The sequence below is a fragment of the Melanostigma gelatinosum genome, assembly GCF_949748355.1.
Source record: "Melanostigma gelatinosum genome assembly, chromosome: 22".
Classification (NCBI taxonomy): Eukaryota; Metazoa; Chordata; class Actinopteri; order Perciformes; family Zoarcidae; genus Melanostigma; species Melanostigma gelatinosum.
Genome location: NC_136655.1, coordinates 12,026,203 through 12,042,789, shown reverse-complemented (window position 1 = coordinate 12,042,789; position 16,587 = coordinate 12,026,203). Strand labels below are relative to the sequence as shown.

The window sequence follows — 16,587 nt, the reverse complement described above, 5'->3', positions numbered from 1 at the left end:
GGCCCGTGGCTCGACACCGGAGGGCTGGCAGCTTGACGGCGAGAGTAGTCCGTGTCACACAAGGAGGGCAGAGCGGCGGAGTGTAATCCGTACACACAAGGAGGGCAGAGGACGCCACAGGGTTGACGCGGGTGAAAAACGGTACGACCTGACAACCCCAGACTGCAGGGCCAGAGCTTATGTAGTGCCAGGAGACTCATTAGTGGGCCCTGAGTCTGGTGTGTCAGGCAGCAGGAGGTGATCAGCTGGAGTGTCCTCAGCTGTGCACACTCAAGGGTGTGGCCATGGAACGTCAGGTCAGACAGGGATCCTGGATCCTGACAGTACCCCCCCCCCTTAAGGTACGGATTCCAGACGTACCACCAGACACAAAAAAGGGCAGCCAGAGGGGGTCCGGAGGAGGGATGGCCCCACAGCTAGAAGGCCGGCCAGGGTGGGCGGAGGGGGTCCGGAGGAGGGGTGACTGGTTCTGACCGGCCACGGGGCTGCAGAAGAGCCTCGGCCACAGGTGCTCCGGCGGACGGCCGGGCGGGCGGAAGGGCTCCGGACAAGGGTGCTCCGGCGGACGGCCGGGCGGGCTGAAGTGCTCCGGACACGGGTGCTCCGGCGGACGGCCGGGCGGGCGGAAGGGCTCTGGAGAATAGGATGCTGGTGCAGCAGTGGCAGGTACTGGAGGTCTCTGATGCCCCGCGACAGCAGCGGGCACGGGAGGTCTCTGCTGCTCCGAGACGGCAGCGGGCACTGCGGCGGCAGGAACTGGAGCTGGCACTGCGGCGGCAGGAACTGGAGCTGGCGCTGCGGCGGCAGGAACTGGAGCGGGCTGCGGCGTAGAGGCGGCAGGAACTGGAGCGGGCTGCGGCGTAGAGGCGGCAGGAACTGGAGCTGGCGCTGCGGCGGCAGGAACTGGAACTGGAGCTGGCGCTGCGGCGGCAGGAACTGGAGCTGGCTGCGGCGCTGAGGCGGCAGGAACTGGAGCGGGCTGCGGCGCTGAGGCGGCAGGAACTGGAGCAGGCTGCAGCGTAGAGGCGGCAGGAACTGGAGCGGGCTGCAGCGTAGAGGCGGCAGGAACTGGAGCTGGCGTAGAGGCGGCAGCGGCTGGGACTGGGAGCGGCTCTGGCTCTGAGACCGCAAGGTCCAGGGATAGCTGCGGCTCCGAGACGACAGCCGGGACTGGAGGTCGCTGCTGCTCCGGGACGGCAGCGGCGGGAACTGGAGGTCGCTGCTGCTCTGGGATGGCAGCGGCGGGAGCTGGAGGTCGCTGCTGATCTGGGACGGCAGCGGCGGGAACTGGAGGTCGCCGCGGTACGGAGACAGCGGTGGCCGGAACTGGAGGTCGCTGCTGCTCTGGGACGGCAGCGGCCGGGACTGGAGGTCGCTGCTGCACTGCGACGGCGGCGGCCGGGACTGGAGGTCGCTGCTGCACTGCGACGGCGGCGGCCGGGACTGGAGGTCGCTGCGGTACGGAGACGGCGGCGGCCGGGACTGGGGAAAGCTGTGCCGCAGAGGCGGTAGGAACCGGAGCTGGCTGCGGCGAAGAGGTGACAGGAACAGGAGCTGGCTGCAATGCTGTCCGAATACGGGGGGCCGGAGTCGGCCGGGCCACCGAGTGTTCCGCTACACTTGCTTGGCTCCCTCTCCGGCTGAGAAGGTGCTTGGCCATATAATCAGAGTCCCCCAGAGGGTCAAAAACTCTCATCAGAGCCGCCACAAAGTCCACATAACCCACAGTATTAGGCCGATCAAAACTTAATGTTCTCGCAGCCCAGTCCAAAGCCCTTCCCCGCAGTAATCCAACCACGTAGGCGACCTTGGACCCGTCCGAGGCAAACGTCTGAGGCCGACGGTCAAACACTCGTCGGCAAAGCAACAGGAAGCCCTGGCACTTCCCCAGTGTTCCATCATAGGGAATTGGAGCCGGCACAGGGGATTCCCAGACCGGCGGAGCACGGACTGGAGGGAATAGTGCAGGTGCTGGAATTGGTGGAGACCTGACTGTCCGGGCTAGTTCCTGCACGAAACAGCCAATCCGAGAAATCTCAGCAGTGACACTTCTCACCTCCTCCAGCAGACTGTTAGGGCCGTACAGTGTAGCTGCTCCTGTGGTTGCTGGGTCCATTATGGTCAGGTCGTTCTGTTATGTGGGAGTTCGCAGGTAGGACCCAAACGCAAGACCACAGGAGACAGAAGTTACTATGAACAGGTTTTATTACAAATGTGTGAAGGTGTGGAGCCCGTGGTCCGACACCCGAGTGGCAGAGCGACGGTGTGAGGCCCGTGGCTCGACATCGGAGGGCTGGCAGCTTGACGGCGAGAGTAGTCCGTGTCACACAAGGAGGGCAGAGCGGCGGAGTGTAATCCATACACACAAGGAGGGCAGAGGACGCCACAGGGTTGACGCGGGTGAAAAACGGTACGACCTGACAACCCCAGACTGCAGGGCCAGAGCTTATGTAGTGCCAGGAGACTCATTAGTGGGCCCTGAGTCTGGTGTGTCAGGCAGCAGGAGGTGATCAGCTGGAGTGTCCTCAGCTGTGCACACTCAAGGGTGTGGCCATGGAACGTCAGGTCAGACAGGGATCCTGGATCCTGACAGGTATTTCATTGAATTCCCTCAGTAGTTGCCACTTGCCACCCTTTTATCTAAATATATGTAAACTCGGGCTGCTCTTTCGGTGGGAGTACTAAACAGGCTAAACCTGAGAAAACATTCTAACTGGTTGATTGTGTTGATTTATGTCAGTCCCCTCCCTCTCAACTTTTCCGGAGGACAAATGAGCAGAAACCATTTTCCTCTCTGATATCGATTCAACCTGCAGCTCCTGACATTAACTGAGCTGAGAGGATTGTGAGGAGAGGAAGCCTTGTCGGTGGAGTTTACACAGGTCAGTACAGTTGCTCTGTTTTCTCCCACTTTCCAAATTAATAAAAATAATAATACATCAATTTTCTATTCCGCTTTTCAAAATACCCAAAGACACTTTACAGGGCAAAGACAAACAGAACAAACAAACAAAAAAAAACAGAGGCGCAAACAAAATGAACAAAAAGAACAACCGGACAAGCTGTGTGGAATGGGTCATGTAGTGGAGGGTAGGGTGCAGAGGTTAGCAGGTGAAGGCGAGTTTGAGCACTTTACAAATTCAGACATGTGAGGCTGCAGTGTCAGGATTGGCTTTGCACCACGACTTTACACTTCAGTACCATAATACTCCTAAAAAGTTGATCCTGATTGATAAAATGTACCTTTTTCGAAACATTGCAATGGTAACCAGACATGTTTTGTGCTCAAAGCAAATCACTGAGACTCGGAGGTCCTTCAAACCATTCAATAATGTGTTATTATGCAGTAGATTATTGATGTATGAAAATATTGGTAAACTATGATTGACAATGTAAAGACAATCATTACTGTAAGTAAACAATTGCCAATGTTTTGTAAAAAAACATAATGTACGATTCATGCATCTAAATATGCAAAATGCATGAGTTATATGACATGACTCATTTGACATTTTGGGAAATATTCTAATTTGCTTTCAAGAGTGATGCTGCGTTCGATTCACCTCACAATTAGGAGGCGGGGCTATAAGACGTCACACCCGAGTGCATTCCTGTACAGCAAGTCTGAAAGTTTAGAGGGGTTTGCTCCTGCCAGTTTAACCATTGAGTGTTGATAACAATCTATGATCGACTGAACCATACAAATGACACATAAAATGCTAATAAACAGCATATTACTGCCGCTTCTTTTTACTGTTGATGTGCGGAGCAGCCATCTTAGATCTTGAGGTCAGGGTTGGTGGAGTGTGTCCGACTGCCAGAGTAGGAAATCTGACTTCAGTTATAATGGAACGCAGTATTACATTCAGGATTAATACCCACTCTCGTATTAATACATGAACATGCAAATACAGCAGCTAGTTATCATAATTTATGTTGTGGCTGAAATGAAGAGAAAAGATGTAGTTCTTGGAGTAGCAACCATGCACCCCCATGGCAATTCATAACAAATCCAAAGTATTAGTTCTTACAGCTTACTCTCATAGTCTAAAGTCAGCCCCTTATGTCACTTTCCGCCAATCAAATCCGTCGATTGAACCACAAACACAGCACATCTGGTCTCCTCATGACGTACATGCTCTCATGTCATCGCCTGGGTCAAGATAACATCCCGGCAGAACAAATGATTCACGTACGGGAAGAGTTTTATATATAATTCCAATTTATCTGCTGCGCCTTTATCACTTTTTAGGAATGTTAACGTCCCACACTTCTAGGAAGACATATTATGCTGTCTTCAACATCATACCAAATTTGCTGAGTTCATCATAACAAGTTATGGAAACCGTTTCTTATAAAAACCAAATGTGTTCGCTTCAATCCTAGGTTATATGATGATTTCCTTCAACATATTCCCCCCTCTGGGGGTCCTTTGACCCCCACCCTGACCTCATATAACCTTTATCTGAATCGGGGAATGATTCTACCAAGTAATTGTATCAATTATATGTGCTTGATTATAAACCAATACAGAACATTTGAGTTAGTAAGACAATTCAGATATCACGCAATACTAAGGTTCACTTTCATATAAGGGCGAAAAAACCTGCAGGTTGCTTTACAGGAAAAACTCCCTTATGGTCCTTCCCCACCGAGCGGCCAGCTTTCTGGCATCAAGTGAACCTGTTTTTACTTATAAACATGCATTCGCTGTTACATCACACATTTTAGTTTCTGCAAAATATTGAGCCATACATATTATGCAACGGCTATGATAAAACTCAGCTGAATGCGTATTTTAGCAATAACACTTGACTATATGAATCATGACTATGAATTGTGAACTTTGAATATACAGCATGTGAATGCAGAAATATTTGATCACAATGCATTCTATTTACAGTGAAACACTCAGTTTTATACAACAACCCTGATATATGTTGTTCTGGTGTGTCTCTCCTCAAATGTTCACAACATTCTCCTGGAAAGATAATAAAACATGTGACGTGTTGATTTTAGACCTGTATGTACTTTCAACAAAGTTCAGGCTCCGGTCTTTATGCTGAGATGCCTCCTAGTCCTGTTTCCTTCATGTCATCTGAGTCCTCCAGATAGTCCGGGGTAGGAAACAGGTCCGGTCGTCCGATCACCATTTGAGCGAACTGGGCCTTTGTCCCTCGCTCAATCGTCATCATGTTCATCATCTGAGCCAATTGGGGGTTTGCCATGATACCCATCTGTTTGAACATACTCCTCTGGCACTGCCTACTCAGGATGGGTACGATGCAACAACATGCCAATAGAAAAGCTACAATTAAAACTATTCATGCGCTAATGCAGAATATTCAGTGTAATACCTGTCGGCTATGCCTGTTGTTTGTTCACTTAACAAATGGAGAGTGGGAATGGTCATAGTTTTGGTCTCGTGGTATTGGGTTTTCATACCAGTCTCCAAATGAGCGAAGGAGTAATATCAGCCTGTGGGAACCAGGACACCACCCAGGTTACTTTCCAGTAACCGGTAGTATGACCTACATTAACCCTTTTCCCATCCGTATCAAATCCACCACTGGCAAAACATTCATACTCTTCCAATTGATCTGCTTGATAATTAGTGGGAGGCTCTTTTTGCGATGTGTAAATTCTGCACTATATCCCTGGATATAGGGAGCAGTGGGCTACCATTGATCGGCGCCCAGGGAGCAGTGTATTGCTCAGGTACAGTTCAACACGTGACACGTCCCAGTCGGGGATCAAACCGTTGACCTTCCGGTTCCCAGACTAACCTCTTAACCCAGTCACCCCCAAATTGATATTCAGGATAACCGATCTAAGTATTCGTGTTTCTTTTGAGATCCATACAAGAGTCCTCATTGAACACCACACAGCTAGTGCCAATGTTTTTATTTCTACATGTACATCATAGACATGATTTGGATTCCACAGTCGGCTCATTCTGACCTCAACCTCAGCTGTGTGCTAGCTTCCCCTTTCCACATGGTGTGAAGTCGTCTCTTTCTTACAGGCTTGCTATTTCCCCCTGTTTCCAGTCTTTATGCTAAGCTAGGCTAACAGGCTCCCGAGCTCCAGCTACATATTTACTCAGAAAGAAATGGTTACTTTCCCAAGATGTTGAACTATTCCTTTAAGTAGGTCTGCCATTCACTTCACATACTGGAGGTAATATAAACTGTTACAAATTGTATGAATTATATGAACATATTAAATAGCACATTCAGTCAAAACATGTTGTCCTTTTCTTTAGCCTGACCTTCCTTCTGTTATTGTCTATCCACAGTGTACGTCTGCTTTCCTTGCAGTGGACTGAGGGCAGGCAGATGAACCGGCACACAAGGGTTGAGTGTGGGATGGAGGAAGCAGCAGAGGACGGTCCCAAGATGACCAGCCAGCAGCCTCTGTGTGTCCCCGACCCGGAGACCAGAAAACGTCCAGGCATCTCCACTCTCAAAGTACTGAATCTGTAATCACACTCCTCGGCTGGTTACTTTTAACTCTGTTCTTCCTTGCGGGCTGAAGTTCATGTTGTTGATGCAGTAGATTAAGAAATTCAGTTAAAAAGGCAAAAAAGGCAGCCGGTGTTAGAACTGCCCCTTCACAGCAAGGGATCAAACTTCAATAAGAGTGCAAAGATAATGGATGGATGGATACATGCTTAAATTGTGTGACGCACATCAGCAATACATCAGTTCTTGGTCAATTGAACATCAGCGTTCCCCCAAAGTAGGTATAATCAAATCAAGAGCTGCTTATATGTTGTTTTCAAAAATCTTGGCTTTGACATTTCTACTCTACATCAGCATATCAACTATTGTCAAACACTTCAGTATCAGTCCAGAGCTCAGCCTTGCCTGATTGCAGCACAACATCAGCATGTGCAAAGGTAATGGAACAATTTTCCCAAAACACATAATCTATTCTACTATCGTGTCCAAGACTTTCCCCATTTTTTTTGCTCGTGGTTCATTAGCTCTGTCTGTAGATATTAGCTTTAAAAGCACCAAATCAACCCTTATAATAAAATAAAATCTACAGAAAACACAGAGTTTTTTTAGCTCTAATTAAGATTTTCAAGCATTTAGAGCAGGGGTGTCAAACTCATTTTCACTCTGGGGCCACATCAGCATCACGGTCGCCCTCAAAGGGCCGGTTGTAAATGTAAGACGGTGTAAATGTAACTACGGTACTCCTAACATAGTTAGTTTAGTTTCCCGGGATATCTGTGACTTCCACAACACGTACTTCCAGTTGTGTGATTTCTCCTCCGCCATTGTTTCCTGTTGCTGGTGCAAAATGCATTCTGGGATATTTGGCTGTCCCAAGTACAGACAAGTCACCTCCGATGCATCCCGGGTAAAATGGGCAGAGCGAGCCACATCCGGGCATTAGGGCCGTGCTTGGCTCGATGTGAACTTTGAATTGGAACAGTACTTGGGCTGAGACTGATGACGTTTCAGTACAGAGAAGTACGCATGTTGAGAAACTTGTTGGAAATCCTCTTTATGGGCTGTTGCATCTCCTGTCCACCTGTTGTGATAGTTTTAATGTCGGCACACAGACAACATGCCATCTCATCACTTCGACTTTCTATCTCATAATTTCGACCATGGGGATATTTTTATTTTCACATCTAACTTTAAATTTTTGTAAAAAATAAAAAAAAGATTTTTTTTTTTTTTTTTTGCTGGCGGTTTTCGCGGGCCACATAAAATGACGTGGCGGGCCGGATCCGGCCCGCGGGCCGTATGTTTGACACCCCTGATTTAGAGCATGAAAAATGCCTAATGCATGAAATGCTAGCAGAACTGTCGAGGCTGAAACTCACACCCCACAGAGAGAATGCCGGAGCACGTGTGTCCGGCTGCTTTGTGCAGTCGACACGCTCCAATAAGAAATCTACCAAGACTGGTTTACAATTATAAGGAATTTAATTCCACTGATGCAAGTACGATCACAGTTAAACATTGGAGTACATACTCCTATGAAATATTAAATCAATAAAACCCCATTTGCAAAAAACTCAACTCAGCTTCTCAGGTATAAAAAACACGTCCGTCGTCTGAGAGCCTTCACGCGAGAGAGAAAAAGACTTAAATCAAACCTCCCACATATTCGTTCGCGACTCCTCCCCTTCCGTCTATCTCAATTGCTATTGGCCAATTTCCCTACGCATTCTGTAAACGCCTATCTCACATCTCTCTCTCCCTGAGCAGCTAACACATTCAAATCCTGTCAGTTATGACTTACTCCCTTCTATGATAGTCCTTCAGTATATAAGCTAGACTTCTGCAACTTGGCAGAAGCTTCATTTCTTTTAGCTACTAATCCTACATCACTTTATGTTTATCTTAATTATGCATTCCCAAAACCCTTATGATTATGACTAATTATGAATTCTTAAATATGAATTATTAAACACTTTTATTATATCTACTAACTACAGTTTTTTGCTCAAATTTCTTACAGAACATGTAGGAGAATTGCAGTTTTGACAGATGGGAATTAATTCAGAAATAAAGGGACTCCAGGGTGCCCACACACAGATAGTTAATACCAAAGGCTGTGGAGGCTGCAATGGAGGAGGCAGAAACAGTTGAGCTTTTTTAGTTTGAAGGTTATTGTAAAAGTGGCTGTGATCAGTATTTATAGAGCAACGTAGGACATTTTAAACATGTTGCTGTTGTTGCCTGTATTTAATCATGGCAGATAAAGCATGAAATGGTGGATGTTTATCAGATAATTACAGAAAACCTTTCATTTAAAGTATACAGTTTTGGTTTCTGATGACTTGTATTCTCCCTTGTTGTTTTCTAGTTGTTCATTGTGGCGCTGTCCTTCGCTGGCTTCTCAAAGACTCTGGCAGGAACCTACATGAAGAGCTCCATCACTCAGATTGAGAGACGATTCGACCTCTCCAGCACGCACGTTGGACTCATCGATGGCGGTTTTGAGATGGGTACCGTCTATCTTTTGATCTGACTTTGATCTGTTGTGCATCTGACCAGGTCTTACTTCAACTTCTTCTGTTTGACTGAGCTGATGATTTTCCAAATGTCTCAATATATTTTTCCTCTGCTCTCTTGGTTTCCCTTTCTTGGATGTAGGCAACTTGTTGTTTCTTGCTTTGGTCAGCCATTTTGGGGCCAAGCTACATCGGCCCAGACTCATTGCAGTGGGCTGTTTCCTCATGGCTGTCGGGGCCTTTCTCACCGGCCTGACCCACTTCTTCATGGGACGGTAAATGCCCAACAAGTGTCCAACTTTTAGAAGAACTCCAAATGATTTGGTTCAATGTCTCATTGTGCTTTTCACAGCTACAAATACAACACAATCATTGGGTATTCCCAGAATGACAGTGTGAACATCGCCGCCTGTGTGGATCCACTGACAACAGAAGTACCTGAAATTTGGATCGAGCCCTCCATGGTAGACAACAAAGGTAAGACTGTGTGCTAAACTCAGGGGGCAAATGGGTTTACAGGTACCCTGAGGTGTGAGTGAACACCGTCTCATTTCATTGTCAGCCATGCTAGCACCGTAGCTCTCTGGATTATTTTCTTGATCTGTTGGTAGGTCCATGGGTGACCAAACAGCGACCCGCTGCCTGCTTTTAAATGGCCCGTGGTGATGTTTTAAAAATGAACTTGAATATGGCTTACGCGTATTTCTAATAAAGTGCACTTCTTTGTTGGAACACTAGATGCTGTTGCCATTATGAACAAATACTCAACCTTACTAGTTAATTCATTTATTAGTAGTTGATGAAAGCGTTTACATCAGTTGATTAGGTAAACATCAAATATACAATATAAAGTCACATATCTGGGCTTATATCTTGAACCGGAGAAGACATATAGCCCAAGAATTACAAACGTAACTGAAGTCGACACATAGCAGCTGAAGTCGTGCCGTGCCAATGATAAGTCTGTATGTGGACTGCAGTGCAAGCCAACAAGAGCTGAAAGCCGGAAAGAGGAAAGAGAAAAGAGAAAAGAGACAGAAAAATCAGGTCTTATAGCATCACCGACAAGGCAGATATCTTATTAATGCTAATAAATTCAGCTTGGTCGCATATCTGCGCATGTATTTGTCAGTCTTTCTGTTGTGGAACCATAATTAATTATTCTCCTTCTCTCACAATAACATGTCATACGCCCACAAAATGCAGCGTATTGATCCTGTTCAGCCACGCTGATGAGATGTTTTCCGAAGGAAACACAATGTGAAAGTCACACACAATGCAGTATGCCAGCTTCATGCCGCATCTTATTACATTGATGTTGAATCAGCACCGCATTGTATTCATACAGACTTTATTTTCTCTTTCTCATTTACTTGTGAATGGGAAGGGGCTTTTGATACACATGCACCAAAGTCTTCTTTTAGGCAAGGAAAGCAAGGCAAGTTTATTTGTATAGCACATTTCAACAACAAGGTAATTCAAAGTGCTTCACATAAAACCATTAAAAGCATCAAAACATAAGGCAAACGAAAAGGAGATTTAAAAACAATTAAGAACATTCATTAAAACATTAAAAAACAGTACAAGAAATAAAATGCAGTAGTAAAATGCAGAAATGCAGGAAATTGATTAATATATGAATTGAATGTGGTTCAATTAAAGGCAGCAGCAAACAGAAAAGTCTTCAATCTTGATTTAAATGAGCTGAGGGTCTCAGCAGACCTGCAGCTTTCTGGGACTTTGTTCCAGATATGTGGAGCAGAAAAACTGAACGCTGCTTCTCCATGTTTAGTTCTGACTCTGGGAACAGAAAGTAGACCGGTCCCAGACGACCTGAGGGGTCGGGATGGTTCATAAGGTAGCAGCAGATCAGAGATGTATTTTGGCCCTAAACCATTCAGTGCTTTGTAAACCAACAGCAGGATTTTAGAAATTTTAGAAACAAAATGATCAATAGAATCTGGGAACGGTGCTGACACACACACACCTACACACACACAAACAGGCACCCACATACATGTGGAGGTTTGAACATGATTTTAAAGATTTAAAAATATCATAATTATAATGTTTAACAATACATCAGAGATAGCATAAAGCAGCTTCCTCATAAATCATTTGTTTATCAGACCTTTGCAACAAAATCAATATCATGCTTTGCTATTGTGTGTGTCTTTATGGAGCCTGCGTGAGAGACTCTAGTTCCCACATGTGGATCTATGTGTTCCTGGGGAACGCTCTGCGAGGCATCGGAGACACCCCGGTCACACCTCTGGGCATTTCTTACATCGACGACTTTGCTAGAGCGGAAAATTCACCCTTCTATATCGGTAAGATATCTTTGCTCATTTTAAAGGGGTTCAAATGTCATAAATTGTGTTAACAGACCATAGACTCTCTCTCTAAGAAGCGGATGCAGTTGCTGTGACATCACCCATTGGTTTGTGGACTATGTTTTTGAACCCTCCCATTCTTCATTTTGGCCATCCCCATCTTGGTTTTTGCCGGTCGTCACTTTAAGTTTTTGCAACCAAAAGTGACACAAGAAAGTGGAGCTAAATACCACCGAATCCTGAATAAGACATTTTGTTAATGTTAATGTTAAACTTGACTTTTATGAACTGAAAACACACTGTGAGATGGTTAAAGTTGTAAGACGAAAACACAGACAACTCCTAGACCGGACAAAATGGTGGAAGCGACCTGTCAATCACAAGGTAGCCACGCCCTAAAGCATACTCTGCCTTATTGTCTATTTTACTCTAAATGGGACCATCATTTACGAAACAAACATCATGCTGTATCGACGAAGACTTGAGACAAACTGAGACCATGAACTCATGTTTACAATGTTTACTGAGGTTATAAATCAAGAGAGAAGTAGGGTCATTTTCTCATAGACTTCCATACAATCAAACTTCTATTTGCAACCAGAGGAGTCACCGCCTGATGGCCAGAAGAAAGAATCCAGGTTTCACTTTGGCTTTACTTTCACACCTGGAGGTTGGCGCCTGGAACTGACTCATTTCTTAAAACGTACCCATAGAATGAAGATATTGTCTATCCAGTTTATCCTGGTCTTCTTAACTCTTACCATATCTATTCCCAATGGAGTTCTCTTAAAATTACTTTTTTCCACCACATCGAACAAAATGTCAATCTACTGATCTGTTTGTGATTTGCAGCCTGTCTCCAGACCATCACTTTCCTGGGCCCCATGTTTGGTTTCCTTCTGGGCTCCCATTGTGCCAAACTATATGTTGACATTGGATATGTTGATATCGGTAAGTGTAACGTGTATGTTGTGCAAGACCTGTTCGTCTACACTCTGAAAGTGAGCACTAAAACTGAAACGCCCTCTGTGTAGACAGGCCAACGGAGTTAAGCCTATAAGCGCTTTTATGCTAAAATATCGTGTTTTTGACAGAAGAGACATGTTGACTTTGGCTTCAGCTTTGGTTCAGACTAATTCTGATCAGCCTGCTGCTCATGGTGCAAAGGTCTGTCACGCTACAATAGCATTAGACTGGTCAGAACAGGTTAGTGAGGTCTCTTCTGAGTGTCCCTGCGAGGAATTGTTTCGACTCTCGCCCATAGAAAAAGTTGAATCAATCATTTATTCGTCAACCACAACTCAGTCAGTCCACCTAAGTGTGCAGTGTCGCTAAAAGAGTGTCCCATCCATTTACAAATTCAAATCTGGTGTCCACTTTGGTCACGTTACACAAAGGAAGTGACAGGTTCAAAATCCAAATCAATGTGAAAAATGAAACACCCATCAAGCTTCCTGCTCCTTGTGTGCACTCACTCGAATGCTCTTTTTCCGGCATCAAGAAAGTGTGCCCATCACTCCTAAAGATGCCCGCTGGGTGGGAGCCTGGTGGGTGGGCTTCATGGTGTCCACCGTCCTCTTCCTCATCTCCAGCATTCCCTTCTGGTTCCTGCCCCGCTCGCTGCCAAAGCAGGAGGGAGACGAGGGAAAGGCAACTCCCGCCCATGGCACCCTTGATGGGACAGAGGACGTTCCCAACAACAATCACAACGTCAAGCTGACTGACATCGCTAAAGGTTGATCCTCTTCCTCCTCCCATAACAGAACATCTATGACACTGCCTTGCATTTCTAGTTAAATTGACATATTTAGTACATATTTGATATTTTAATAAATTACAGCATGTGTGCAGGTTTATGGGCATTGCTGGTAGCGTATTTTTACTGGAAGTCCTTCCACAGGGTTTCTTCCCTCACTGAAGCGCCTGTTGGGAACTCCTGCCTACTTCCTGCTCCTTTGTGGGAGCATTCTGAAGTTCAACTCTTTCATCGGCCTGTACACCTTTAAAGCCAAATACATCGAACAACAGTTTGGACAATCTGCATCCAGAGCAAACTTCCTCATAGGTAAAAAAATATAAATGTGATTTATGGGATAATGGTAAATACCCAAAGGTAGTATAACAGTAGCAGAAGTGGATAAGGAATTAAGCAAACAGACATTTTATTGGTTATGAATTCAAGTTTTCGACACTTTGTAAGATTTGATTCGTGTCTTCTTTACTGAGAGTTAACGTGTCATGTCTCTACACTAAACGTGGAGCTTGAGCCAGGAACCAATCAGCATAAAGACTGGAAACAGAGTCAGCTAGCTTGTTTTCTTTATATTACATTGTTTGCTCAAACAGGTGTGTTAAACAGTGAGCTTCAGGGGTGCTGTTCGGCATTTTTATTTGCTTTGGACAAAGCCAGGCTTGCTGCTTCCAGTCTTTATGCTAATCGAAGCTAACTGTCTGTAGGCTGTCGCTTCGTATTAATCGTACAGACATGAGAGTTGTAACATTCTTCTCATGCAGCTATCAGCCAGAAAGCAAATAAGTGTATTTCTCCCATTTTTATTATTCTTTTTCAAAACATTCATGGGTGAAATGAAGTTTGACAGTTCATTCAAACTGTAGTTTTTTTTGCATTCTGAACGAGAGTTACAAAATAATCATTGTTCTATGATTTGACAGTATCAGATGAAGGTGAAAGGGTGCCAACGGTACACTGAGCCCTTCTGCTCAAAGATTAAAAAGTCATTGTAAAACAAAAGACCATAGTGTGTCTGATAGTGAGAGACTTCCCGTAAAAAGAGCCTCCCAGTGTCCAGAGCCCCTGGTGTTTTTCTTAGGTGTGTTGGACCTGCCAGCCGTGGCGGTGGGGATCTTCCTGGGAGGGCTGCTGATGAAGAGGTATAAACTGAGCTTGGTGTCAGGAGCTCAGCTCTCTTTTGCCACATCCTTCATGGCATACATCCTTCTGCTGCTGCAGTTTGGAACCAAGTGTGATAACATTCCCATGGCTGGGCTCACCATCTCATACAACGGGTCAGTGCTGAGGGTGTTATGAAGATGACCGCAACTTTAGCAAACCAAAATAACATATAAGATAAACTCTTTTTACAGCCTTAAAATACAACAACTTGCAGCTTATATAAAATATGAAACCCTCTTTGCCCTGCAGGTCGCAGAGTATATCATCCGACGGAGATATGCTCTTCTCAGAGTGTAACAGAGACTGCTCGTGTTCAGCAGAGGAGTGGGACCCTGTGTGCTCAGACAGCGGCATCACCTACATCTCTCCATGTATGGCTGGCTGCCTCAGCTCCAGTGGATACGACAAGAACACAGTAGGACTGCACACGTGAATGCACAAACATACCGTGTTGACAGATGTAGGAACTCTTTAGGAATTCCTTTTAAGAATTTCCAAATGATCACCCTTACAAGCCTTTGAGAGGTTAGATTAGACATGTTTATCAGAAATACAATGTAACCCTCAAACCCTCATTCCAAAGGAACAAACAAAACAAATATTTGGATTAGAAATCTAAATTAAATACAACAATATATACAGTTACTTTTATACAAATCCTTAAATATATACAGTTACAGTCTTTCGCTAGAGAGTTTACCTAAAATAATAAGGTCCCACAAATCTTGATTCACTGTATTTTTTTTCGACCTGTTTATCCAAGAAGTCATTTAACTGCTACTTTATTCCAAAGTTTTCCAAATGATAAATATGTGGCGCTTCACTTAATTTCCAGTCAGTCCTCCTGCTACATTGTAGTTTCTCTCTCTTTGCCAGGTCTTCCACAACTGCAGCTGTTTGTCCGCCTCCTTCCCAGCAGGCAGCAGCACGTCCGTGAGGCTGGGCCAGTGTCCTCATGCCAAGGACTGCAGCCGCAGTTTCACCTCCTACATGGCTGTATCTGTTCTCAGCAGCTTCATCAACGCTCTTGGAGTTACACCTGGCTACATGGTTATCATACGGTCTGTGCACCCGAACACGGACTTATGATAAACTGGAAAAAAGATCTATATAAATAACCCTGTGTTGATTTCTAATTACAGATGCATCTCACCAGATCTCAAATCCCTTGCATTGGGTATCCAGACCTTAGTAACTCGGACTCTTGGTAAGCTTCATTACTGTCAGTTTTGAGTACAATTTTTTATTTTTTTGATGTGGACTTGTTTTGCTTAACCATCTTCCAATCGGCATGGTTTCTGATAGGTCCCAAAATATGATTGACAGACACAATGCAACAGCACATATTTGATATTTGATACCTTGTCTGTAGGTGGACTTCCTGCACCAATGTATTTCGGAGCCCTGATTGATTCAACTTGCCTGAAGTGGTCAATCATGAAGTGCGGGGACAGGGGGTCATGTCGCATATATGACTCTAATATGTACAGGTACGCATTGGACTGAAAAAGTGTAAAAAGAAATTTGCTAAAAGTGTTTCTCCACCGCTTTAGACACCATAACAATAAGGATTTCTTCCCTTGATTGCCCTCCGTCCATCTCTACTTTCAGGATCATCTTCCTGGGTCTGATCACTTGTCTCCGTGGTTCCTCGTATTTCTTCGTCATAGCCGTCATCATCCTCCTCAGACGACAGTCTCGTAAGCCGGCGCGAGAAACACAAACGCAGAATAGAAAAGCTTCAAAGGGAATTGAACTTCAGATCACATCAAAACCCACTGAGGACCATCCCGGCTCCCCTAAAGCTCCCAAACCGCGTCATGCTCCCAAAGTTTATGTGAGGATCGCAACAGAACTGGAGGAGGGAGGGGAGGTTCACAGAATAGAGCAGCTCCCCCAAGATGGCAGACCGAGCTCCTCAAATGGCACCCAGGAGACGCAACAGCTCAGATCCCTGACAGAGACCACTGTTGAGTTCACTCCTCCTCCACGTGACGAAGCAAAGATAGCGATAGACGTGCGTAAGTCTCAGGAGGAGGTGAAAGAGGGAAAAGATGAGGTTTGAGAGGAGACGGATGCACAGGTGGAAAAAGAGGACGATCTCACAGATGATGAAGTGTTGCGAAAGAAACAACACACAGCAAAGAAACTGACAAACAAAACTAAGTTGTCCACCAATGTGCTCTCAAACAAGGCCACCTGGGTCTATTCTAGGAATGTGACTGATTTTGGCCGACAGTCACATGTACTTGGATTGTCAAGAGGAAATGTCTTTTCACCTGGGCTGTAGCATGCTCAATGCTAACAGTATTTCTTCCTCTTGTATTACAGTGTAGAGCTGTTGTATTACACTTACCGGT

The 16,587-nt window shown here is 45.3% G+C and overlaps 1 protein-coding gene across 1 annotated transcript; it reads left to right on the top strand.

Annotated features, from left to right (window-relative positions):
* Positions 1–2,867: 2,867 nt before the first annotated feature.
* LOC306796108 (solute carrier organic anion transporter family member 1C1-like) lies at positions 2,868–16,292 on the top strand (the record flags this gene model as incomplete). The annotated part of the gene is made up of 15 exons (XM_079294886.1): positions 2,868–2,882; positions 6,321–6,470; positions 8,833–8,974; positions 9,123–9,255; positions 9,333–9,457; positions 11,164–11,310; positions 12,166–12,264; positions 12,815–13,048; positions 13,214–13,378; positions 14,145–14,340; positions 14,477–14,642; positions 15,104–15,288; positions 15,370–15,434; positions 15,600–15,717; positions 15,839–16,292. The coding sequence occupies exons 2-15, from the start codon at positions 6,339–6,341 to the stop codon at positions 16,290–16,292; spliced, it is 2,361 nt and encodes a 786-aa protein (XP_079151012.1). The 5' UTR covers positions 2,868–2,882; positions 6,321–6,338.
* Positions 16,293–16,587: the final 295 nt, after the last annotated feature.